This window comes from Anoplophora glabripennis, unplaced genomic scaffold (assembly GCF_000390285.2).
Source record: "Anoplophora glabripennis isolate ALB-LARVAE unplaced genomic scaffold, Agla_2.0 scaffold254, whole genome shotgun sequence".
NCBI classification, from domain to species: Eukaryota; Metazoa; Arthropoda; class Insecta; order Coleoptera; family Cerambycidae; genus Anoplophora; species Anoplophora glabripennis.
Genome location: NW_019416482.1, coordinates 531,017 through 558,457, shown reverse-complemented (window position 1 = coordinate 558,457; position 27,441 = coordinate 531,017). Strand labels below are relative to the sequence as shown.

The window sequence follows — 27,441 nt, the reverse complement described above, 5'->3', positions numbered from 1 at the left end:
ACATATAACTTTAGTTGCACACTGTTAAACTTTTATTCTGAATCCGATAGATAAAAATTTATTTTTTTAATTTAAAATTCCCGATCTAAATTTTTAAAATATGGAAATCTATTACTTTCTAACATAAAATTATATATTTTTAAATTCTTTTGTCAAGAAATATTTATACTAATTTATTACAATTATTGTTTTTTAAAAAAATAAAATAGTGTATTAATTTTCAAAATTAAAGTTTAAGTAAATAAAATATTTTATTAAAAATGTTCAATCTAATCTAATATTTATCTGGTACAATTAACAAAAACTGCTATCAATAAAAACATTTTTTTTTCAGTACCTAATTAAGTACGTAAGTAATTTCTGCAGACTTGAAAAATACCATTTACACACTCCTTTAAATTGCAACACTCGCGTTCGGCTAGCGCCGCGACATTTTCATACAAATAAACAGGACTTTTTAAAAATAAGAACAATAAAAAGTCGGATGTCCTTCAGGATGTCGGTACAAGCCTTTTGGATAGTTTTTACGTCCACATAACGCTTTCCTTTCATCGGCAAAGGCATTTTTCCGAAAAGGTAAAAGTCGCACGATGCCAAATCAGGCGGATACTGGGAGTGGTTGACAGTTAAAATGCTATTTTTGGACAAACAATCGACATTCTGGCCGAATACGACGAATACGATGCACGAAACACTTCCAAACGCCAAGATAAACGTGTGCCTTAACGGTTTAGCCCGATGGAATGAACTTTTTATGAACAATGCCCTTGGAATCGTAAAAGCAAATCAACATTGTCTTCACTTTTGACTTCTCCAAACGAGATTTTTTGAGTTTTGGTTTGTTTGGCGCCATCCACTCGGCATTTTGGCGCTTGGTTTCTGGATCATATTGAAAACACTGCGTTTAATCACGTCACAGTATTGTAACGGAAATTTTTGTTCTTGATGATGTCCTTGGAATGTTGAAATCTGAGCAATTTTTGGTCGTCAGTTAACTTATGCGGAACAAACCGTGCACACACTTTTCGGTGGCCCAAATATTCAGCCAAAATGCGATAAATTGATATTTTGGAGATGCTCAATTCCAATTTCATAAATTTCAGTTAAGATTTTTGTTGATGTTTGATGAATTTACGCACAGTTTCGTTGGAATCTGCGGTGATCACGGATTATAATAAAATATAATTTAATAATAATGATATATTTTAAAAAAATAAAGTTACAATTAAAATGTATGTACATTTTAAAGATCCACTCTGTATAAATATTATAATTATATATATTTCAAAAGCAGAAAAATAGTTATTCTCTTTTCTAAATGCGTTAAAAACAAGCTAATTGTCAATGGAATCAAATAGCATTTTAGTAGCACCGATGTATTCGTTTGTAAAGAGTTTGGTTCTTAGAAATAGCGAGCTAAAGATTTATAATCGGAAACCACGGAAATCTATTAAATAAGTTAATTTCAAATTCCGCTTACGTGGACTAGAAGACGAGATGGAAAATCGGGACCAAACTGCAACCAAAGTCCAATATTAGTTAGATGTAAATGAAAGTTACTGTGTTTTTACGAATGGATTAAAAAAAATTTTGACAATACCAAATTTTAGTCCACGACGACTATCGTACATTTCGAAGAAAATATATTAAATACTATACGTTACAGGAATCTAATTTAGTTGTATACAATTATTTTATATTAGATACTTTTATTAGATACTTTTGTTGCAGAAACGAAGACAAAATTTTTATTTTGCTAATATGGTGGCGTACTACTAGTACTAGTACTAGACGAAGTCTAGAAATAAACGCGTTAAAGATTTTAGCAACATATTTAAAAATTTTGTTGTCCTAAATCCTAAACATGCTGTTAATTTTAGATAGGTACATAAAAAAAATGTTAAACATACATGAAAATAAACCGGTTTTTATTTTGTCAATTCAATTCAATTTCTATAGTTTTTCTATACATATTTCTTTGATATAGCAAGAAAACTTTGGTCTTTAGATAAAGGGGGGGGGGGAGAATGTTATATGAATACATTAATTTTTTTCTATGAGCTCTATGACAAACTTTGACAGATGGTATGAACATAGGTCCGATTCGTTTTTGTTTAGAAGCTATAAGCATTTTAAAAAATATTATTTCATATTTCAATCAAAGTAGCCTGATAAATAAAAATGATGGTTGCTATAACAATAATTATTAATTGTGTAATTTTGTGTGCTAAATGCAATTATTTCCAACTAAAGAGTATGCAGATATTGTCTTTATACAGGGTGATTCAGAACTTATCCAAAAAAAAAATTCTGGATGTACAGGGGACCCTTACAAATACAATTTTGTAAAGAAGAAATCAAAAAGGGCAGTTCGAAATGATTTAAAAATACACTTCTGCACGGTACTGGAAACTGGTCCACTGTAAAACCTGACCACGCACAATGCGACCGGCATGGCGGTGTGATAAAAACGGACAAAAACTTTCGCAACGAAAGAAATATGTAAATAGTATTTTATCGCACCTATTTTATATCGGCAAATTCAACTGCTATTGTCTTTATTAATTAATAAAATTAATTTGTGTTTTTAAATAATAAAATCATTTGACATACCCGATGTTACAACAATTGTTCAAAATTTTATCCACCAATGTGGGTAAACACATTTGGGTCCGTTGTACTCAAGTTTCTACGAACTACCACAAATGTTGTCTTGTTTCACCATAACACAAATGCTTCACCATAAATTAAAACGATATCCATCAACTCCGAGTACACGCAAACCATTTTGACACTAACTACCCATTTTTGACACTAACTATTAAAAACCTATTGTAAATACCACAGATAACTGGTAAATATCGCAACGACGATTGCAAAATCCGAATTCAGTATTCGCTGAGGCCACGAGGCGAATGACGCTAAAGACTACAGTTGTCCAGCTATGTAGTGGTTGAATGTACCATAATTTAAATTTTTTTTTCTCGGAAACTATAAGAATTTTACAAAAAAATTTTTTACTATATTGATTCCGTTTCTCATGCTGCATCTATTCCCAAATTTTTTTGGATAAGTTGTGAATCACCCTGTATATGGGTATTTCAATTGGGACGCCAGACAAGTAGCCCAAGAATACCAACGAAGATACCCAAATAGACATCGACCTGAGCACCCATTCTTTAGTGCATCATTTCGTAGACTTCCAGAAGAAGGTAACCACGCTCCAAAAAAGGCCATTCATCCTACTGAAGTGAATGTACAAAATGAAGAAGATATAATAGATGCTGTCATTGACAATTACTGTTCGGCGTATAGCAAATAACATTTATTTATCACCGAATTTGGTATGGCGTGTATTGGACAGATAAATGTTACATGCTCCTCAGTGATTAGAATTTTGTCGCTGGTTACTTCAACAACATGCACAAATGATAGATTCATTTCGCTTGTCATGTGGTGTGATGAAACGCATTTTACTAGGGACGGCATAAATCATAATGAACATATCTGCATCCGCATGTAATTAGATCAAGATGATTTCGGCAACGTTTCAGTGTCAACGTTTGGAGTAGCACTTTCAACAATAATACTGCCTGCATGTACATATTTTAAATGATCGATTAAAGGAGAACTGTAAAGAACTTTCTTGGAAAACAACCCTTTTGGTTTCATTGATAACCTAGGGCTTAAATGTGTTCAAAATATGTGGTTTCAGCACGATGGTGCATCACCACATAGAGAGAGACAAGTAACTATTTGGTTAAATGATCATTTCCCGAATAAAGAATGGGTCAACAGGGTCCAATAGCATGGCCACCACGTTCCCCAGATCTAAAACCTTTGGACCTTTATTTATCTACCATGTTGAAATCACTACCCGTCAGTAGTTGCTTGAAAAAAAATTAGGCAGCTAACCAGATAAGAAATAATCCAAATCTTATCCGTCGAATGACGGAATCTTTAGTTCGCCGATATGAGACTTGCATTCAAGCCGAGGGTGGACATTTTGAACAATTTTTATAGTCTTAAGATTTGTTAATTTGGTTAATAAAGGTTAGCTAATGCTGAAACTTTAAACACAAATAATAATTATTGTCATAGCAACCATCATTTTTATTTATCAGCCTACTTTGATTGAAACATAAAATTACATTTTTTAAAATGCTTGTTACTTCTAAACAAAAACGAATCGGACCTATGTTCATATAAGAAAAAATGTTTGAAATTAGCTCAGCTACCATCCGTCTAAGTTTGTCATGGAACATGTAGAACACTAGGCTGATTTAAAAAAATCGACTATTTTTTTTCAAAATCCCCTCTGAAATAGATTCAGGGAGGTGAGAAGAGATGCCTGTAAAAATCGGAACTCTTAATGCTAATATTTAGAGGTTGCGCATCGCGATTTTCTATTTTCCATTTAAATAACATGGGAAAAATTATTTTTCAATTTCAGAATTTTGTATATTAAAAACCAATAGACGAATTTAAATGACCGAAACGTATTCTTGTAGGGAATTGAACGTTCTACAAGAAAACCGACTCGTACAAAAGTTATTCAAATTCAAAGTTAAATTTTTGTTATAATTATAATTTTTCTCCAGTTTCAGGTAAAATGATTAAAGTTATCGTGAAATATTATTAAAAAAAACGGCATTTAAAAGTCAAAATTGATAAGTTTATAAAGTCTTTCAAATTAATATGTCTGAAAAGCCCACCATTTCTGGGAAGAATCAATTAAAATTCTTTTTATTGTATAAAATAGTATTTGAATAAATTTGAATTTGAATAAATTTAAAATAATTTTAAAAAATTTCAAATACTATTTAATACAATAAAAAGGATTTTATTTCATTCTTCCCAGAAATGGTGGGTTTTTCAGTCATATTAATTTGAAAGACTTATCAATTTTTACTTTTAACCGCCTTTTTTATAATATTTCATGATAAATTTAATCATTTTACCTGAAACTGGAGAAAAAAGTGTAATTATAACATAATTTGAACATTGAATTTGAATAACTTTTGTACGAGTAGGTTTATCAAAAAATGATAAGGGACATTTTTTGTAGAACCCTCAATTCCCTACAAGAATATGTTTCGGTCATTTAAATCCGTCTATTAGTTTTTAAGATATAAAATTCTGAAATTGTAAAATAATTTTTCCAATGTCATTTAAAAGGAAAATAGAAAATCGCGATGCGCGACCTCTAAATATTAATATTAAAGGTTCCGATTTTTACAAGCATCTCTCTCGCCTCTCTGAACCTATTTCAGAGTGGATTTTGAACAAAAAATGTCGATTTTTTAAAAAATTTTTTAATCAACCTATAGAACACCTTGTATTGCCACAATATATCTGGTGAAAATTCAGTACACGCTCAATCATAAACATACCGGCATCGTCCGGATCATCCTCGAGTCCGGCCCTGGCCCGCACCCAGCCATTTTGCCCTCTCGCAAACTCCACCCCGGCACTCCCGATAATTTAATAACGCTCCGGAAATTCGGCCGCCGCTGCCCTTATTCCGGGGGGCACGTATTACTCGAATCGGCCGCGTTTGAGAGCTGAACTTACCATCTTTGTTCATCCCCATCGCCAGACACTTCTTGAGTCGACACGCCTGGCACTGGTTCCGGTGGGCCTTGTCGACGATGCACCTGCCCGTCCCCGCCTGGCATCTGCAAACGAGGGTTCGATTAATCAGGGGAAAATTTAGTTAGTGGTGTCGATGAGGCAATGATTAAAAGTAAAATATGCCCAAATGATTTCTAATTTAATCCACCAGAGCAATGAATATTCTGCAGTTTAACCAAGCTCATCTTGTCAGCAAGATGCGCAGGTCAAGAATAGAGCCCGCAATACGATTGACAAAGACAGGAGATCTGATAGTAGGGCAGGCACCTTCTGTACAGAAAGTTTACTTAGGTTTAGAAATTCCTATAGTGATTTAACAAATGTAATTAAATTGTTACAGCTATCACGATCCATATTGATAAATAAACAGAAAGCTGGAGTAAACACTCAGATGAGTCCTAGGAGTTTTAATTTTTATAACTATAAGTTTTTAATAATATTCAACATAAGTATATGAGCAAATTCCCTGTACTTGTCCCTATTTATACCTACATATTCCAAAGTATTTTATCTGTAGTTGATCTTATTTATTTATCATTGGAGGTAAAAATACATTGGTGGCGAGGCATTCACAGTAACAGCTTGCAGTACATACTGTGTTTTGCGGTTACAAAGACGTGTTTTTTTTATAGTCCAATCAAATTAGATTTGTATGTGCCAAAATTTAGTTCAGTAAACAAATACACGTAAAAATTATTATTTTCCCGTATAATTTTGCCAAACAGCACCGATTTTCATAAAAATTTGGATTTAGGTTCTACTTACACTCTACTTCAAAGTTGACCTTGTACCGGGGGTTGCTTTTACCAAGGGGGCGGATGCCACCAGTTTTCGGGGATGAAAAATGTTTCATTGAAAATAACTCCGGGAATGGCCAGTTGACCAATTCTAAGCAACTTTTGTTCTATAGTTTTTTCTGAAAGTCAATACTTTTCAACTTATTCGCAAGTGAAGGTGTAATTTTTTTAAACAAAAAAAAAACACTTTTTCAGACGGTTTTTCGCGAATAACTCAAAAAGTAAGTATTGTATCAAAAAATTCATTCTTATAAAAAATGTAGCTTATAAAAAAACAAAAAGAATGGTATATTATGGTGTCTGTAGACCCAATACAAGCGGAGTAATAGCTTGTTGAAAGTTGGTTCTTATTCGTCAAACGCCAAAATTGAAAGTTTGAACGTGAAATAACCAAAAACCAATACATGTTTCAGGGAAAACTCATAAAACCTTTTTAAAGTGCTTGAAAAAACCTTTATTTTTATTTTTTATAAAAGTCCCTATCATCAAACCTAAGTGAGTTATAACGAAAAAAAAGTTGGTCCGTATTTTTTTCGGCGACAAAAAAACCCGAAAATCACCCCCTAATTACCACCTCAATTGAAAATAATCGTTACAACTTTACAATTTACTTTATTTATGTACTTGTAATATGATCTAGAAGGTTGACCAGTTTAAAGTGATTAGTTTTGAAAAAGTTGAGCTTGAAGTGAAAAGAGAATTTTTGTATTTTTGGAAAAAATTGTCTTTTCTTCAAAATAACTCAAAAACTATTAATGATACGCAAAATTTTGTGTGTGGTTTTTAGGGTTTAACACTTTTCAATTCATCATAATTACTTATTTAAAGATTATTTCAATCTACTCGTATTACACGCTCAAATCTACAATTCTATAATTATTTTCGAATAGGAGTAGTTTTCACCCCTAAAAAATAAAAAGCAACCCCCGTCACAGGGTCAACTTTGAAGTAGAGGGTAAATAGAACTTAAATCCAAATTTTGGTACAAATCGGTGCCGTTAGGGAGAATTATACAGTAACGCCGTATTTTACCTTCAATTACTAGACTATCCGTAGAATTGAATGAACTGGTTTACCCCAGCTGAATGTTAGGGCTTCATTTTCTAAATGGCATCCAAAGTTCGCAAAACAAAGTTTTTTTAATTTAAAAAAAACTAAATATTTTAGAAAAAAATGTTTTAGACAAAAGTTGTAGAGCTTTTTATAACAAATATTTTGAGCTCAGCCCAATATCGGTTCATAAACAAATGTATTAGTTAGTGCAAAAAAGCTGGTAGAAAACGATTTTTGTTAAAACTTCTATATCTTTGAAACAAACAAAGATTTTTTTACGAAACTTTCAGGATATGTAGTCCTTGGCAAGCAGAATAAGTGCATTTTTATAAAATTGCAAAATATTTGATAGTTTTTACAAAAATTGAGTTTCTCGAAAAAAAGACATATTTTTTTCAAGTTTCAATCAATCATACAATAATGCACTTACGTGACCCATCTTAGACTTAAAATTTTCTCTAAGAGTTGTACTTTCCTGTGCAAATTGTGCGCGTATTGCAAAATAATTGGAAATATCCGAAAAATCTACCGAAACTTTGATTTCTTTTTTGGATCGAAAAATTTAGATCTTTTTCTTATCGTTGAAAAATCGGAATGCCATTTGAAAGCTGACATTTCTTCACGAATTAAAAAAAAATGTCCTATGATCAACAGGAGTCGAGATTTTTTTTTCAAAAAATCGCCAAGACCTCATTCATTAATATTAAGGTCTGAAATTTACATATTGTAATTGAATACTTTTACTTCAATATAAAAAATAGTCCGCAATGATTGATTCCCTTTTTTAATAGTTAAGCCTTCTCAGTTAGTGCTCAACGTGCCTGCTCAATTTTGAACGGTTGACAGACAAATATAACAATCGCGTCACAGTCATTCTCTCCCCACCACGCGCATCAACGTGTCGAGCAGAGCAAAACATTTTACGGCGCCCAACAAAATTAAATTTACATTCCGTTAATAGTTCCAATTGGTTACAAAATAGTATACACAAGGAATATACTTACCCTCAAAGGTCACACTAGTGCGAATTCGCCCCACCGTTTTTTTTGACAGCTGGCATTTCTCAGGTAGCAACTGTCGAGGGTTTCCCCATCACGATAATTCCTTCTATATAGCCCAAACAGTCGAGCCGTACCACAGCTGGCCTCAGTCAGTTTTTGTCAGCCAAACTAGGAAGTGTGAAAAGTCCGATCGGTGCGAATTCGCACTAGTGTGACTTTAGTATGGGCAAAAGTGTAGCTGAATTCATATCATATAAACTAGAAATAAAGTGAATTGAAATGCAAATTTCAGATTTCTTTTTACTTCATTTTACGTTGTCAATAATGTTTCAAACATTTTTTTCCATTAATAGTTTAACTGTGACATACATTTGTCGATATTTATGGATAATATTGTTTAAATTAATATTTTTATACAAAAGAGTGCAAAATAAACATCAATATACAGAAAAGGAGCCAAAAATCACAACTTCCAAAAATGCCTACAGGTAGGTACCGGGAAAAATCATAATATCATTTTATCAATATGGTGTATTTTTTTCTTAAAAATATAGACTTTAAACTTCAAAATAATTTATTTTACTTTTTCTCTACCCATTAAAAACATGAATTTAAGTCACTTTTCGAAAAAAATTTTTGTTCACATTTTTTTTAACAATTATTTTTTTCATTAGGTATCTACTAATTTCATTATTCGATTTCTCGGAAAATTTGACCCCAGATTTGATATAAATACGTTGTTTTCATTAATAAATAAAGAAGACATACAGGTTCAAAGTTGGCAAAATCCCAATTCGCACTAGTGTGACCTTTAAGGTGGCTCACCCCAAATCTTTGACTTTCATTTTATTCTTTATTCATTTCAAAGCAAGTATATCTTACTAGACGTTCATTGTTGCCAACATAGTTTAACAATGACATTTATGACTAACTGTAATTTTTTAAGGGCGCAATAAAACACGAGCTGCGTGTAGGCTATAGACTACATAAAATTAAAAACGGGAGGATAATAGGCATATTAAAATTAATAGCGACACTTCCCAATGTGTCTTTTAGATCGGGGGCGCTCTGTACGTCCGTCGCATAAGGGTGGACCGTCCAATTTTACGAGATCTGGCGCGCGGCTATAGTGTTTACCGAGCACGGCGAGATCAATGGAGCGTTTAAAAGGGCGGTTGACAGGGTGGTTTGGCCCCTAACGGGGCATCAGGTGGCGCAATAGGGCCGCGACACTTGCCGTTCTGATATATTTAAAACCCCATCTTAGGGAAACATTAGCCAGAAGTGCCCCCGTGCCGTGTCGCTGCCGCTGCGTCTCCTGGGGCGAAGCAGTCGATAAAAATGAGGAAAAGGAGAGCGAGAAGGGCACAGGAAAGTACGATTTTTTAAAAAATATAAACGTAACTTTTGAAGGAATCGTTGTTTTACAAAATGAAGCACTTTAATTGGAAATACTGGTATTGGTGATTATGAAAACTTTCTTCCCAATCTTGAATAGTACAGTTATAAACTAGAATATTTTGGAGTTAGAGCCATAGAATTGGATCTATTCAAATCTTACCTCACAAATAGAATGCAGTATGCCACCTGTAGCGGTAAAGTAGTAGTGTATTATTTGTAAAATATGGAGTACCCCAGGGTTCGGTTCTAGGACCAGTACTATTTCTAGTCTATATAAACGATCTACTCAAGGCAATTGTTGACTATTGCATTGAATTTGCTGATGCCACTACCATTCTGTAGACGCGCGATTCCTCGTTAGGCGTTGACAATTTAGCAGAAGCTAGACTTTGGTTTGCAGCCAATAATTGAATGAAACAAAGACTCAAACAATATGCGTTAGGTACCGTTGATAAACGAGCAGCTGATTCAACGCCGGTAAAATTTCTGGGAATGAGTCTTGAGTCACACCTCAACTGGAAGTCGTACGTCGACAGCTTGAGCTCAAAGATCTCGTCTCAAATTTTTGTTCTGCATCGGTTAAAGTATTTTGTTTCGCTCAGTGAGCTCAGGATAGTTTATGTTGCTCTAATTCATAATCACTTGAACTATGGTGTAGTTTTATGGGGAAATTCAACCAATATTAAGAGGTTTTTCAGTTTACAGAAGATGGCTATTCGCATTACCATTCAAAAAGTTGAAAGTTCTACCCCTACCATGTCAGTATATACTACAATCTCTAATTGCATTCACACTAAATATTCTGAATTTCACATTCATTCGGTTAGTCACTCTTCGAACACAAGACATGCAAATGACCTAGTTTCTTTACGTTCTAAAATTGATTTTGCTCTACATAATATGTCCGATGTATTTTGACCAGCTGAAAACGATGCCGTAGTCAGAATTTATTTACAACTGGCCAGTATCTTGGATTTCGATTGAGTGATTTTTGGATATCTACAGATTTTTGTACAGCAATTCGCTAAATCGTCTTATTTTGATTTCAGCAGTTTGTAGTGGTGCACTAACCTTTCTCGGATACCCTGTAGAAGCTGACACACAAACAAAGGAATTATAAACTTTTTTTTATATGACTCGACATGAATTTTTTAATTTTGAATCTTTTATTATATTTACATGTGCAGATATTTTGATTTTATAGAAATAGTAATAATGCAAACAACAACTATGCAATACCTTTTTTTAACTTACGATTGCAGGACACAACTACTCTGCTGATTAAGCCCCTTCCACCATTAAATTACATCCGCAATATCTAATAGCATTGACAATTAAAGTATAACGTACTTTATAGGTTATATGTCGCTCATGCAACATCTTATTCGTTTTAATATTTCAATTTTAATGTTTCATAGAAGGTAGTAAGTAATTCTCGACTTCTGTACTATACAGGATGATTCACAAATGGTGACCAAAAATGAAACCTCGTATTCTTTGGTGAATTTTAAGGGGTCTTTCCTATAAAGTTTTTATCTAGGATAAAAGATTAAAAAGATACAGGGTATTAAACTTCAAAAAATATTTTCAATTATTTTAAGTAATTTAAAAACTAGTAAGTGAAATAATTTGATTTCTGTAAACATTGTCCAAAATCTAAGGGCTTTTCCTAAAATTTAACTGCTCCAGTGGCGGATACAGGGCATCGCATTTTTCTAAATAAAATAGTACGCCACTGCTTTACGGTAACAACCATATTTCTGAATTTTCGAGTAAAACTTAAAAAACGAACTGAGAACACACTTCGATATTCGAATATAATGCTTTTTAAAATTACGTAGTGGACTACGATAACAACTTTGACATTCTGAGCAGTTAGAAGAAAGCTTTTCATCAGATTCAAGCAACAATAAATGTCGAACAAATTACATTTTCGTTACTAAAAAGATGTCGCGCCTGTGTTCGTGGAAATTGGGGTATTTTTGAGCATTTACTCAAACAAAATCATTAAAATGATGATTTTATTAATTTCTTTATTCGAATAAATAACCGAATGATTAGTACTTGTCATGTCATTTAAATAAAAGTATTATTATTATTGTTATTATTATTATATAAGTTACATTTTTATTATTAGAGTTACACTCGTGTTCTTTTGTCAATGTTACCAGGTCTGAAGAACTGTATTCGCATTCGAAAAACAAAAAGCCCGACCGTAAGGTCTCTAGTTAAACAAATCCAATTAAAAACTTGAAGAAAGTGTACCCGAACAAAATCAATTACCCAACAAACATAAAAATCGTTGTAGGAGCGCTGTATAAAGTGCTGCTCGGCACTTGGATATCTCGCGGAGACTCATTAAGCCAGATGAAAAACAGTAAAACGCAAATCCGGCATGAAACTAGTAACGAGCCAAGTTGTAAGTGTTTCGGCGGGTGGAACGACGCCGCCGCCGTGTAATGCCGCTCCCGACGTCGGGGGTGGTAAGGAAACCAAGGTCCGAAGCATGGTCGTGCTCTACAAAGATGTGTAAATGCTTGCTTCATTGCTACGTCTAATAATTCAGAATATTTTTAATATTGTGGGAAACATTACTCCACGGGCTATCTGCCCCGAATGGCATTGAATTACACCCCCAATATCTAGTAGAAATGTAAAATTATTCGTCAGGAGTGTCACCAGATATAGACCAGTTTGGTACTTATTAATTGTCATCAATAAGTTGTAGGTAAGACAATACATGAACGATTCAGCTATTTAGACAGACACATTTGAGTGTGAGACAACTTAAATGTCATTGCTAATTAATGCCTACTGACACAAAGTGACATACTAATCTGTAGGTGCTATGAAAGCATGGCTAGTATCGCACTAGGTGGAATAAATTTTTTAATTAAAGAAATTACGAGACACAACTACTTCACGGGCTATATACCCCCACTAGCGTTGAATTACACTCCCAATATCTAGCAAGCAGCTAAGACCTTTTTAAGATGCGACATAGAACATATAACATATGCTTGATTGATTACTACTAGTAGGCTATTGACTATGTACTTTAGATAGGAACTACAACGTAACAGAAATTTTATTGTTTGATATGTTCAATTGACCCTAAAAAATGATAAAACCGCGGAGTTCTACCTTTTAAAGGGGTGCGTTTTTGAGAATGAAGTAAAAAGGTGGTATTTTCAGTTTTTTGAGTTTTACTCGAAAACTATGAATTTTTTCTAAATAATTGTCATCAGAAAAGTTGTAGCAAATTGAATTTCCAATGAGACCTGTTGAAGTCAAAAAAAAATTATTTTTAACAAAAATATGCCCAAAAAACGAGTAAAAAAAACCGAAAAATTGCGTTTTTTTTTTTCTTTTTGGTTTTTGGCCCACAACTTTTTTCTGAGGTGTTAGGTATAGGCATTGCTTCACAGAAAAAAAAATTAATGTGTTTTCCTTTAAAATAAGCCTTTATAGAAGTACCTACGACTAATAGAAAGCGAGATACATTGGATCAAAGTTTGCTACATTTTGGATTTTTGGACTATTTTTGCTCTTTTTTGACGATTTTCGTTTTATAACTTTTTTCTGAGTTAATTTAGGTATATGTAATGCCATATTCAAATGAAAGCTGGTTTCAAGACTGGTGCCTGGTAGAAGTTTGTACAATTAAAATCAACCGAGATATGTCAATTTAACCAACGACACTTTTTTCTTTTTATAAAATATTTATTACTTTCGGTATTATTTTGTTTAATAAATTTACTTTTGTGAATGTGAAAGTTAAAATAAGTTTCTAGGTGATTGAATATTATTATTTATTTATTTAAACAACAGTTAATCATATATATCTTATAAATTTTCAGTTTCATTTAGTATATTTTCAATATTAATATCAATTTCGTCGTCATCATTTTCATCAATGTCCTCTTCAGAAAAATCAGGCTCATAAGCATTCTCACAATTTATTCCCATACATTCTTTAATACATTTACAGGCTATTTTTTCAAGTAAATTTTCAGGTGCAGGAGATTTATTATTAAAAATGGGAACTAGCCCATTTATGGAATTTTTCCAACCCCAATCAAGGGGATTTAAAGTACAACCATTCCACTGTTGCATCTGAAAATATACTCTGAACCCATGATGTTTGAGAGCATCAGTTGTTGAAGGCAATCGAGATAAGGTAAATTTTGCACTTGTTGAATACTTTTGAAATAATTTATATCGACAAGTTTTTAGGCTGTCAATTTTTTAACTATACATTATAGTTACAATGCATTCAGATGCAGCAGTGATATCCTCAACACTAGCATTTTCAAGTAAAAATACATCGAGGTAATTTTTTAATTTTGAAAAATTCTTATTTACAAAATTGAAAAATTTTTTTGTAATTGTAATTTTTTAATTAAAAGTACAAAAATAATTAAAAGAATTCGAAATTTTACAAGATAAATATGATTAATTGTTGTTTAAATAAATAAATAATAATATTCAATCACCTAGAAACTTATTTTAACTTTCACATTCACAAAAATAAATTTATTAGACAAAATAATACCGAAAGTAATAAAAATTTTATAAAAAAAAAAAAGTATCGTTGGTTAAATTGACATATCTCGGTTGATTTTAATTGTACAAACTTCTACCAGGCACCATTTTAAAGGTCTTGAAACCAGCTTTCATTTGAATATGGCATTACATATACCTAAATTAACTCAGAAAAAAGTTATAAGACGAAAATCGTCAAAAAAGGGCAAAAATTGGCCAAAAATCCAAAAAGTAGCCAACTTTGATCCAATGTATCTCGGTTTCTATTAGTCGTAGGTACTTCTATAAAGGCTTATTTTAAAGGAAAAAACATTAACTTTTTTTTCTGTGAAGCAATGCCTATACCTAACTCCTCTCAGAAAAAAGTTGTGGGCCAAAAACCAAAAAGAAAAAAAACGCATTTTTTGGGTTTTTTTTACTCGTTTTTTGGGCATATTTTTGTTAAAAATAAATTTTTTTGACTTTAAAAGGTCTCATTTCGATTGGAAATTCAATTTGCTACAACTTTTCTGTTGACAACTATTTAGAAAAAATTCATAGTTTTCGAGTAAAACTCAAAAAACTGAAAATACCACCTTTTTACTTCGTTCTCAAAAACGCACCCCTTTAAAAGGTAGCACTCCGCGGTTTTATCATTTTTTAGGGCCAATTGAACATATCAAACAATAAAATTTCTGTTACGTTGTAGTTCCTTTGTACCCTCTTTTTTTTTACATAGTCAATAGCCTACAGTACAACATTTGTGTCAAGTAGATTTTATTCATAAATTAACTCGTTGTCCCTACTGATCTGTACTAGTATATAGGTAATATAATACTCATGGGAGGCTTGAGAGAGAGGCCCAGACAAGGGTCCAACCAGTGTATACCACTTAGTCAAGGTTCTGGAGGGATCCAATAGAACGAAAAGTCATGATTCTGTAGAAATCTAGTAGCAGTATTGTCACTCTTAGCCGATGATGGTTCTGTTGAGACAGGATCACTGATACGGTCAAATTGTTCAATTTGGTAAAGTTTCTAATGTGTTGGTGGTTGCATTATCACATGACACTCTTTCATTTTATCGTTTTATTATTATGGAGGTAGGTACAATATCTGTTCAATATGTGAAAATTGAATAACGTTAGGACAACTAAAATAATAATAATAATGTCATTTATTTCCAACAGGTAAACCCAATTACAGGAAATACATAGCAAATGAAAAATAATAATAGAGAACAGTTACACTTATAATCATAACAAAACCACTGAGTTAATTTTGACAAAATCTATTATGTGTAAGAGAAAAGTAGAAAAAAAAATGTCTAGAGATAAAATTTTAATTTTAATTTTCATTCTTGCATAGTTGTTAGTTATTTATTTAGAAACCTAACGAAATTTTCTCTGCATTCAAAGACATACGTTCACATTAATTCCTTGATAAAGATATAAGACATTCTTAGTACATTTCGGTAAAGTGCACGTTGGCACATCCAATCTCTTCTTGTTGATTATATGTAGATGTTATTCTTATTCATTTAAAGATATTTCCGCCACCTTCACCTTCCCCGCATCCTATTTCAACGCAGTTCCCAGGGACATGTGTTCTAGAGGAACACTTTATACGGTCGTCTATAGAGCGCGAGATAGAGCAGAGGCCGGATGAGCCTCGCAGTGTCTCCCGGGGGAGCAGCACCGCTGCTGGGAATCATCTGGCGGACCGGCGGGGAATAAAATATCGGAAAGCCATCGACGCAGGACGGGATTAGGCCGAACGACAACGGATGTTGATGTTTGCAGTAATCCGGATGGCGTAGTTTTATGAGCGCGGGCGTTGTATTCAGAGGTTTTTATGCAAGTATTAACCGAAGGAGACTTTTATGGTGAAAGCAGCTGTTTAATATTGGTATTTTTTTTTTGAAAATGCAGTTATTTGTAGTTATTTATTATATACAAGTTGTTAATATATGCGGATTGACTTTTGTAAAGAGCAAAACCACTAAATGGAAAGAGGAGCTCCTATCTGATCGGTCATTTCTAGACCGAAGTCAAAATGCGAAGTTATTAACTAACTTTCGAAGTCAGCTGTTAAGGACTTGGCGGAGCCATCCCAAAGCGAGTTCGACCGTCGACTCTGATACGTGTTGTAAGATATTGCATTGTTACTAATGGTATTTCGAATATTCGAAATAAACTGTTTATTAACAACACAAAACACTGTTATAAATATGTTGCGAGCTCAGATTTCGACCTACATATCATCAACCTAACATCTACATCGATCATAATTAACTAAAGACCTATGTGCTATAAAAAAGCAGAATAGTGAGAAACTGAGTTGAAAACCTCGGAGCAAGTGCCAATTAGAGTGGTACTACAAATAGCAGACAATAAGAAGACCATGTCCTACTCTTTAGAACAACAGATCCTGATTCCATGCTTTAGGAAGAAAATAGAGATGGAAAAGGGTGATCTGGCACTAGGAGCTGTACTACTACTTTTTTTTCTTTTTGTTTGGCACTAATTTTGCTCTTTTACTGTAATTTTTATTTATATAAAGCAATTGAACTAACCGCAGGTCGATAATATATTCGCATGGCTCGTTTTTTTTTTATCTAGTAAAGACTACTAGAGAACAGCGGAACTCATAGAAAATTCACTTAAAATCAATAATTTATTTGTTATTTATTCGTTCAATTTTACATACAAAATGTGTCAAAATGCTCCGTATAGAAGTATGAATATGCACAAGAGCGATAGAACCAAAGACCTCAGAATGACTAGACAAGTAATTCCCTATACATTGCAAAGGAATTGTTTTGATTTTCCACAACTTGAGACATCCTGCTATTAAACAAGGATGAAGATAGTTCTTTGTTTACTAGGGAACTCTTAACCAGTGGCGTGTGTGTTAAAAAGGGTGATACATTTTAATATTTGTCTAATTTATATATACTTACCGATTTCACACCTAATTTGGTTTTAAAATAATGTTAATGACTTCTTTTTTAAATAAATAGAACCATGTTTGTTTTACTCCATAACGGCACTTACTGCCGAAAAAAAGTAATACTAGTTACAACAATCTTTATTTTCTCAGTAACAATATACATCAATATGTTAAATAATACTAATTAATAAAAGTTTTTACCAGTTCAAATAGGAATCACAAAGTTACAGTTACAGTTGCATATAGTATGGTAGCTATACTATACTTGTATACAATAATATGCATATCAAGTAGGACAATTAAGTGATAAATGAAAGAGAAATAGTAAATGGGGTTATTACACATATTTTTAAGTTCTTTAATTCTTAAAACAGATTTATTGGATCTAATTTGTTATGGTGACAATTGCTACAAAGTGATCCCGAATTATGTGCAAAAAATTGTTTATACAATTTTAATAGGGGTCCTGTATTTTGACTAAACGAACTTGGGAACTCAGGAACTGCTGTGTCCTTAAGATAAACTCGGCCACCAGGTCTTATTAAGAAATCACTTGATGTGAAGTGATCTGAACATACAACACTATCTTTAGGACTATTTTCCTTTCCTATACAGCTCAAAATGCGAGAGAGCCAAACGTCTCGGCGTTCAACATTCGAAGGAATCCTAAAATCAAATTACCTAGGTATATTTCCTTTTAAATAATGTTGCCTTTGCAATTCATGTTACTTTTTATTTAACCGTAACACACAATTCACGTTTTAAAAAAATATTTTATATTTTCAATATTATTGCACTGAAAATTTTCTATTTCAAATTTTGTTTTAAACTACCGTCTGTTATCTGTTACGCCCATGGTAAATCTACCTACCTGTGAAAAGAGCGATTGCCTCCACTTTTAAAGCGAAATCTACATATAACACAATATTTTCCCATTGTCTATTCACAAAAACAATAAATTCTGCCAAAGAAACTAATAATCCACGGTAAACACAACGTTAAACTCACTAAGGACGCAAAGAATTAATGGCGACCGACAGTCGTAAACAATAATAAATATCCAGCATAGAGCAAGTACTGCGCGCGCACGTTACCACATGTGTTTAGCCAATAGGAGGCTGAGTTCTCAAAATATTTACAGTAGAACAAAACAAACCAAGACAATGCACTGTCTATCCTTTCTGAGGTCGTTGGATAGAACAGATTTTTCAGTCTTCTGACCAAATAACTGCACCTCCCCTAGATCCACACTCGAACGCTCTTCTTGGATAGTGTCGTAGGGAAGTGGAGTGGCTACCACTTGGTTTGAAAATTCAAAAGTGTGGTGAAAAATTGTATTCTCTTCATTCGTTCCCTGCTGTATCATAGTTTCCTTGGATGGCTTTTTGTGACTCGAGACAGGCTTATGTGGTAGAAGACGCCTTTCGTCTTCATTTAATTCTATACTTTCCCAGTTCTTTAAACTTTACTATGTTGTAGTCTCCCTGGATGGGTTTTTCTGGCCCAGGACAGGCCTATGGTGGTAATAAAATTATTTTCAAAAAGTTGAAAAGTATGGTATATAGTATATTTCATTTGAGTCGTTCAGAACCGGCTGGTTTGAAAGGTAGACGATTTTCGAGGTACTCTGCTCTGTCTAATGATACTACAAGATCTTAATTATATCACGTTGAACTTCTATCAGTGAAGCATAACCAGTGACATCTAGCGGTTATGCTGGAAGACTATAAATAGGATATTATAATAAAATAAGATATGGTATCTTGATCACTGTTTCCGTCATACGTGTGTGGCAATAACCCAGTACATAAGTGACTATTTTAACTGTACATGGAGTAAACTCGATCGAGTCCGCCTCTGTAGGGACAATAAAATCTCATGAACTATAGCCTATAACGGAGACCGATCTGCGGCGAGGCAGCAGATGGGAAGAATGGGAAGCCTCCTACTTCCTTGGAGGGGATTTGGAAAAATAGATCCCTTTAGCCCGTCTCGAGCGCGACGCCTTCTATGGAAGAGAAAAATGCGCTCTGCCCGACTCAGTCGGAAAAATATCATTAAGTGAGCACAGGGCCGCCTTGAGAAGGGAGAGCGAACAGAAAAATGCTAGCATTTTTCAGACATTTTTTGGTCAAACAGTGGCACAGGTCTCATTTTGGATTGCCTGGAAGTGTGCGCATTAGAAATGTTATAAATACGAATCAATTAAGTGATTGGCTATTACTATTGGCCATTGTTGGCACTGTCAACTAATAAACATAATAAGATATCACAGAAATGCCGTCAAACTAAAAGTAATTAAATTTTTTTATTTCGAAGCTTCGAGCAAAGAACCATCAGTTCCAAATTGTATATTACTTTGAAGAATTCGGACAAAACGTCATAAATAAAAAAGTAATGCAAAGAAAACGACAATTTTGGTGAAGCTGAAGATTAATATTATTAATCAGGCTTATTCGTAAGGGACCCTTATCATCAGAATCGCAAAATTGAAAATAAATAAATTACGAATATTATGATGTACATTAAATATGCTAATTTAAATTTTTAATTTCACAACCAAGTTTTGAAGGCTATGATACTCATTTTTCATATATCTACCAATATCATTATTTTAATATCGAAGACAGTTATGTTTCGCTTCGTAAAATCTTAACTAAAGGACACAAAATCTATTTACTAGAAGCTCTTAAGATTCAGGAAGCTTTCTCTAATAGTCAGTCTGTCTGAATAATCAGGTTAATTTATCTAACAATTTTAAACCAATGATCAAATTATTTAACTAAATATTTATAAGTACGCATTAGCTTCTTACACAAAATTTCACTTAGGGAAGCAAACACAGTTTGTCAAACATAAAATAGGTATAATATAAACGACAAAAAATAAGACCATTCGTAACGTCACTGAGTCCAAAATAGGGTTCCTTTTGTCTCCACCGGGTCAAGATCAATGTTATTTTGAGGTTAGACTGAGTAACTTCTAAATAGGGTTTAGTGGAAATACTCCAGGTTTTTTTGGTCGCTTTATTAGGACTCCATTTGATCTTGTTACGTCAGGGTCAATGTTATTTGAAAGCTACTTAATTCTTACAAAGCAATTTTTGCCTCTTTCATCTATAATGGACCAAAAGTCTCAACATTCACGAGTCGTCACATTAGCATGATCTTTTTCGACATGCCAACAATATAGTAATATTCGTTTCGTATTCTATGGTGAAAGATGAGTATTCACATTCCATTAATGATAAATTTTTTTATAACTTGTACGTAATGAAATTTTTACATGTAGACTGCCCAAATATCTCTGCATTAATGGACATAAAATGTCTTTACTGACGGACCTAACTCCATTAAAATCATCAAATTTTAATCATCATTAAAATCATCAATCATCTAGTTAAAAGCCTCATTTCTATGATGTTTTAATAGAACCTTTACAATCCTGCCACCATGAAGGATACAGGGAACGATGACAACTGCTCCGAAAGGAAATGTGTAGAATGATTCGCTTCTTGGTTTGATCTTGAAATAATCTTTAACCTGACCTGACAAGGTCAAATGGACATCGGATTCGGACTCACAATCAGCGACCCCAAAAACATAATAACCATGGTTGCCTCCACCATACGGGATTTTTCTCGGTTTAACCCTGAAATGAAAACCCTGAAATTGTTTTCATCTAAAAAGTATTTTGAAGAAAAGTAAAGATGAAATGAAATATTGTAACGGGTAGAAAAAACTAAAAAAAAAATATTTTTATTGTTTTGTAGGATAGTATTTTAGCAAAAGAATATACAGGGTGATAAATAGTTTTGTAAAAAAAAATAAAAAAGGACAGTTCGAAAATGATTTAAAAATACATTTCTGCACGGCACTATAAACTGGTCCACTATAAAACCTGACTTTGCGCAAGGCAAAGCATGCAGTCGGCGAACGGCACGGCGGCAAAGTGTAATGACAGACAAAAAATTGAAAGAATTTCTTTCCCAAGGAAAGAAATAAATACATTTTTATAACACCTATTTTATATCAGCACATGCCGCTATTGTTATTATTAATTAATAAAATTAATTTGTGGTTTTAATTAATAAAATAATTTGACATACCTGACGTTACAACAACAACTGTTTATCAGAGACGTATAAACACATTTGAGCCCGTCTTACTCAGTTTCTACAAACTAACACAAATGTTGTCTAGCTTCACCATAACACAAATGTTGTCTTGCTTCACCATAAATTAAAACCATATTCGCATCTAGTCCCAATTTTTTTTTTTTAGATAAGTTGTAAGTCACCCTGTATAACAGAATAGATGCTTTTAGAGGAATATGAGGAATAAAATTGTGATGAGTTGAAATCAAAGAAAATACTTTCTGGGGCAGACCCCAGAAGCGATGAAAAGAGAATTGCATAAAAAGCAATTTGGAAGAGCCGGCATTCAGTAATAGGGGAAAAAAAGAACTTCATTGGAATTTCTTGGAGATCAAAATGAACATAATTTCATCGAATATATTTTTCGCATCAAATGACTCGAAATCAGAATTCTCTTGATCAATGATATTTCCATATTTATCTGTCTTCAATACAACATGGAAACCAACTAAGTGTTAACGATTTTTTCTGAGTTTTATCACAGATTTGTATTTTATTGTCACTATTCTCATGTCTGTTATTACATTTTTACAATAAACTAGTGCGCTTTAATTTAACTATGTGTTACCACAGAAAAGATGAGACTACAGTTTGATGTCAGCAGACTTTCCTTGTTTAAAATTTTAAGGAAAATCATTTATCCTCTTTGGTACACAGTACATGTGGAAAAGTCGAACTGAAAAAAATATGTACATCAAAATCAGCATAGACTGGTTTGAAGGCTTACTTTAATCGTTTGGAGAGATATATCAGCCTCTTCTCTAGAAGAAACTCTGAAACTGGAAATTAAGTCCTCTGGCCGGCATTTATTCTGTGTGCTCTAGATCATGGCGTTCCAGTGCATAACTCACAGTTATTGGCTCGTGTCCTTCTGGTCCCTGATTTTTGCGGATCAGTCATTCCCAAATTTTAGATAGTAGCATTATGGACCCCTGGTCTCGATTGACATTTTCTCGATTCTTTTGGATCTCTATTGCCTCCCTATACTCGGAGATCTTGACCAAAACATTATCTCTATCTCTTTCAACCAAAATTTTAACGGGATTTTGAAGCAGATTGTTCCTGCAGCTCGTTTTGGAAAAGCTGATAAGGCGATCCCTGTCTTCTTTCAGGTATTGTAGATGGTAGGTACTAATATTGTGTTTCCTTAAAATGCGGTTGTTCTTGTCACTTGTCAGTGTACAACCTTGTATTTCGGGCAGATAGGACGTTGCCAGATATTTCCCCGTTTCTATGTTCTTAAGTATCCTGATAACTCGTTCAATAGTCTTGTTCCAGTATCAATTTTCTCTAAACGCATGTATGTATGTATGTATGTATGTCGGAGGGTGGTGGAATTGTTTTTCCACCGCGGCACTTAGGCCTTATTAGGCCCCTTGTATACCCTCCTTCATTACTCGAGTACTTTTCCTCAAACAACCCTATTTACTACACGGGTGGCTTGGTGGCAAAGTCACGTACAGTTTATGTATGGTCTTGAGTTACAGAGATTTTCTTTGCTCTGTTCTCATTACCATTCATCGGGGACCACACGCATGCAGCAAATGTTGGGCGACCCAGGTTTCTGGTAGGCTGCCACAGCCACGTCCCCGAGCCTGCCCTAGGTCACCCATCCAAATTCCAGCCTGCGTCCATGATGCTTGACTCGGCAGATCGAAATCCGCCGGCCAAGACACCCGGCTAGGTCCCCTCTCTAAACGCATATTGTAAGTGATAAAGTTTATAGGGCTGCTGGCGTTTGAAGGTTTCCATGTCCGCTTATTAGAATAAATTAAACTAGCCATTTCTAGAAAATCGACTTTGAAGGTAAGATCATTATTAGAGGTGTCTTAATCCTCTTTACGGAGATTTGAAATAAAACATTTGCAAATATCGAACGATTCTTGTACTTGCGTAAGAGATGGATGACAAAAGTGTCTTGGGCCGGGCCTGACTGGAGATACACTGTCACGGAGAGGTCTCAAGAAATGATTAGTTCGAGCCAGAGCACGATAAAAAAGTAATACCATTTAAGCCTTTGTCCTCCCGCGCGTTTAGGCCCTCCTTTTTTCAGCCGGCGGGAGTCGGGAAAAGAAGTTCGGTATAATGGAGGATTGGAATAATAGGAATCGATCATGTCCCTTTGAGTGTTGATAGAATATCGAAAGTTTTAACGAATGGGATTTCGGGGAATGGTATAAATTGCGTGGCGGAGACGTATTGTTTTAAACTACTTTTTCGAAGGAGGTAATGCAGGGCCGTATAAGGTTTATTTATTCATTATGGAAACCCAGAAGATTTCCAAATACGTTATAAGGGAAGCAAAATACATTTTATCGAAATACAGAAATACTGGAAAATTGGTGAAAATTGTAATTACGCAGGCAAGTTTTCGAGATATCTTAACCTAAATGCGTAAAAAAACAATTTTTCGCTTTATTTTAAGGTTATGTTACATCACGAGGTAATTTGCTCCACAAAACTTTATAGGATCTCTTCCCCTTCAAAGTTCATTTTGAAACATTCTAATATTTTCTTTCAAATCCCAGAAATCCTCTGTTCAAATTGATTAGTTTGGCGAATTCGTCGATATTTGGAAATTGAATAACGTCAGACGAAGACTCAAAAAAGTGATTTTGAAGACGAAGAGAAATAACGGGCTTTTTGAAGAAAAATTACCTCATGATGAAACATAACCTCAAAATAGTGAAAAATCCATTTTTCCACATTTTAGATTAAGATATTGTCGTATTCCAAGTTCTGGGTAAATTTGAAAATGTTGCTCAATCTCCACGAAGCCCTCTCCAACCACGCTACGCACGGAAAATCCCCGCCAAAGTAGAAGCCCATGTCCAAGGGAACCCAATGTACCTTCCACTATAGGCAGAAGACGGCGCGAAAAATAACATTTTCGCCTAAGTATGTTTCGAAAATGTATGTCGAAGTCGAAGTTCTCTATGAAGTACCCAGCCTCTCCAAACATCAAAGTCGCGACACCACCAGAGGCAGAGTAGCCGACGACAACGTACGACAAAAATGGAAAAATCAACTCAGTTTCGAAATTCCGAATATTATGGAACCTCAATACAGAATCAGAGTACTACAATCCAAAGATGAGCAAAATTGGTAGAGGCCAATTATCCAAACCTAAAGAGGACTTCGTTACGGAACTTCTGCGGACCCATCAAGGCAGGAGATAGAACGTCGACTTCGGTACCTTGTAGTTCAGTAACCAGGGACGAATATCTGGCGATTATATACAGGGTGGTCCCGAGGTAATTGGCCAAAATTCATGGGTAAATTCCCGAAGCAAAAATATTGCGATTTAGCCGAACTTACCTTACTCCAAAAGTTGATAGTTAAAGAGATACAGGGTGTTAAATGTAAAATATTATTTTAGTTTATTTCCATTTATTTCTTAATAAATGCAAATATCTACACAAAATTTTGGGGATTGGGGTTTTTTGGATAAAGGAATTGAAATTTGTTCACATTTTGGTTATAGTTCATAGAGGGCGCCAGCTGCCGTAGATTGAAGGTATTAGAAACGATATAACTTTTTTGTACTTAAAGGTATCTCATCTTTGGTATCAAATTCTTATTTTCCAACTTTTTTTACACAAAAAAGGTAGACTTTATGAAAGTAGCTGTCTCGCACCGTTTCCGAGATATTTGACTTTGAAACTTCCAATGCTAATAGTTGAAATAATTAAAATAATTTAGAAATGTCAAAAACAAGGGTTCATTTAGAATTAAAAATTGTAATGTACAGTAAAATAGTAAACATTAGTAAAAAAATATGCCTTTTTGACAATAATTGCTCAAAATGTCCACCTCTAACTTCAATACATTTATTAACACGTTTATTAAAAGATTGTCTTATTTTAAAGTATAAATCCTTAATGCAAAATGACTTTGCGGCATTTAAAACCTGCTACTAAAGTTCTTCTCAAGTGTTTATAGTTTCTCCATAAACAACTGATTTCATGTAACTTCAAAAACGAAAACCTCGGCATTCTATCTCACATTTATGTATACGAGTACCTATACAATTTAATTTGTAAGCTAAGATGTAATTTTAATTAGATACGAATAATACTTAATAGAAATTAGCATACAAATGACACCAATAAGACAAGTGGAAAACGTCAATTATTTGATTTTCGTCCAAATCCCACTTAAGAAACTTTATCGCTAAATTAATAATACCTGTAGGTACTTAATTGTAGTTTAATGCAACAGCATTGGAAGTTTCAAAGCAAAATATCTCGAAAACGGTGCGAGACAGCTACTTTAATAAAGTATACTTTTTGTGTAAAAAAGCTGAAAAATAAGAATTTGTTACCAAAGATGAGATATCTTAAAGTACCAAAAAGTGTTGTCGTTTTTAACACATTCAATCTACTGCAGCTAGCACCCTCTATGAACTTTAACCAAAATGTGAACAGATTTAAATTCCCCTACTCAAAGAACTCCAATCCCCAAAATTTTGTGAGGATATTTGCATTTGTTAACGAATAAATTAAAAAAAAAACTGAAATAATATTTTACATTTAACACCCTGTATCTCTTTAACTATCAACTTTTGGACTAAGGTAAGTTCAGCTAAATCGCAATATTTTTACTTGGGGAATCTACCCATGAATTTTGGCCCATTACCTCGGGATGTATAGCAGACAAAAAAATCATTTTTGCATTTGTATCAAGCCATTTGCATATCAAATATCATATATTGTAAATAACATATTTTCAATAATTCCAAAATGTTTACAATTCAAAACATCGTTAAAAATCAATCCAATCTTGTTGGAAGTACGTTAAAAACTTTCTTTTCGATAGCAATTATGATTTCTCGTAATATAGGAAGAAGCCATAAAACCTCATCGAAGCACCGTCCCCTTCAGTTTTCTTGTCAGGCATAAAAATGTCTTGCCATCGCCGCAGATTCCGCGTCCTCCGCGGCAATAAAAACGATCACAAACGTTATACGACGTCGTTCTTCCGAGAGATATAAAAGAATTTCATATCGCAGGCAACGAGGGCGATCCCAAAGGCGCAACTTTAATTGAATTTTGAAGAGGGATTTATTTTTGCGATTCTTTAGTAATACTTTATGATTGCTGGTACGGAAAATTTGCATTTGGGCGGTTTTAAATTATAGGAGGAAGGATGTATTTCTCCGATATGAAAGCGTACAAACAACATTTAATGTTAAGTGATCTGGATTTCATTTTATTTCAGATACAGAGAAACAGATTTTTCGATAGTATTAACTATATTATTATTTATTTATCTATAAAGAATAAAGTATCGTTTTTTACAAATTGTTACTATTTGGTATATGAAGTAAAGTCCACTCGGACCGTCCCACATGCCAGTCAATATTATTTCGATTCGTTCTGTGTTTGTAAGCTTCATTGCTAAATTATAAATTTAAATATTTAAATATTTTGACTATTTAACTCCTGTCAAATTGAACCAAACAGATAAACTAATGCAAAAAATTAAAGGTTCTAAAAAATTTTGCAAATATTTTTTTTTATTTTCTGAGTCTACGGACTTGGAATTTTTTTTTTCAGCTAAGCCAATGCATGGACCAAATAGCTTGTTTATTCAGCTTCAATCTCCTTGGTTTTTAATTTCGATACGATCATTTTTCATTGAAATATCGTACTTTTAATGGAAAAGGGTCCTTTTGTCTTCAATCATCCATCATATCTCGACGACAAATGGGCGTACAGAGAATTCAAGGGCAGTTTCGAAAACTGGAATAAATTTCCTATAACATACTGCCGCAACTTTTCGGATTTTTTTCTCCATCTTTTACACAAATTTTAAAAAACAGCAAAAAAGGGTAATTTAAGGTTTTTTAAACTTCATAATTATAATTAAAATAGAAACAAATATTTTTTTGAGGTTTTCTCAAATTTTTACCGCAAATAACG

General features: G+C 33.6%; 1 protein-coding gene across 1 annotated transcript in view; it reads right to left on the bottom strand.

The window, feature by feature from the left end:
- LOC108908131 (photoreceptor-specific nuclear receptor-like) overlaps nt 1-27,441 on the bottom strand; it is a 77,879-nt gene that overhangs the window by 30,862 nt on the left and 19,576 nt on the right. The window contains exon 3 of the mRNA XM_018712058.1: nt 5,575-5,678. Within this exon, the coding sequence (XP_018567574.1) occupies nt 5,575-5,678 (104 nt within the window). The remainder of the gene's footprint in view (nt 1-5,574; nt 5,679-27,441) is intronic.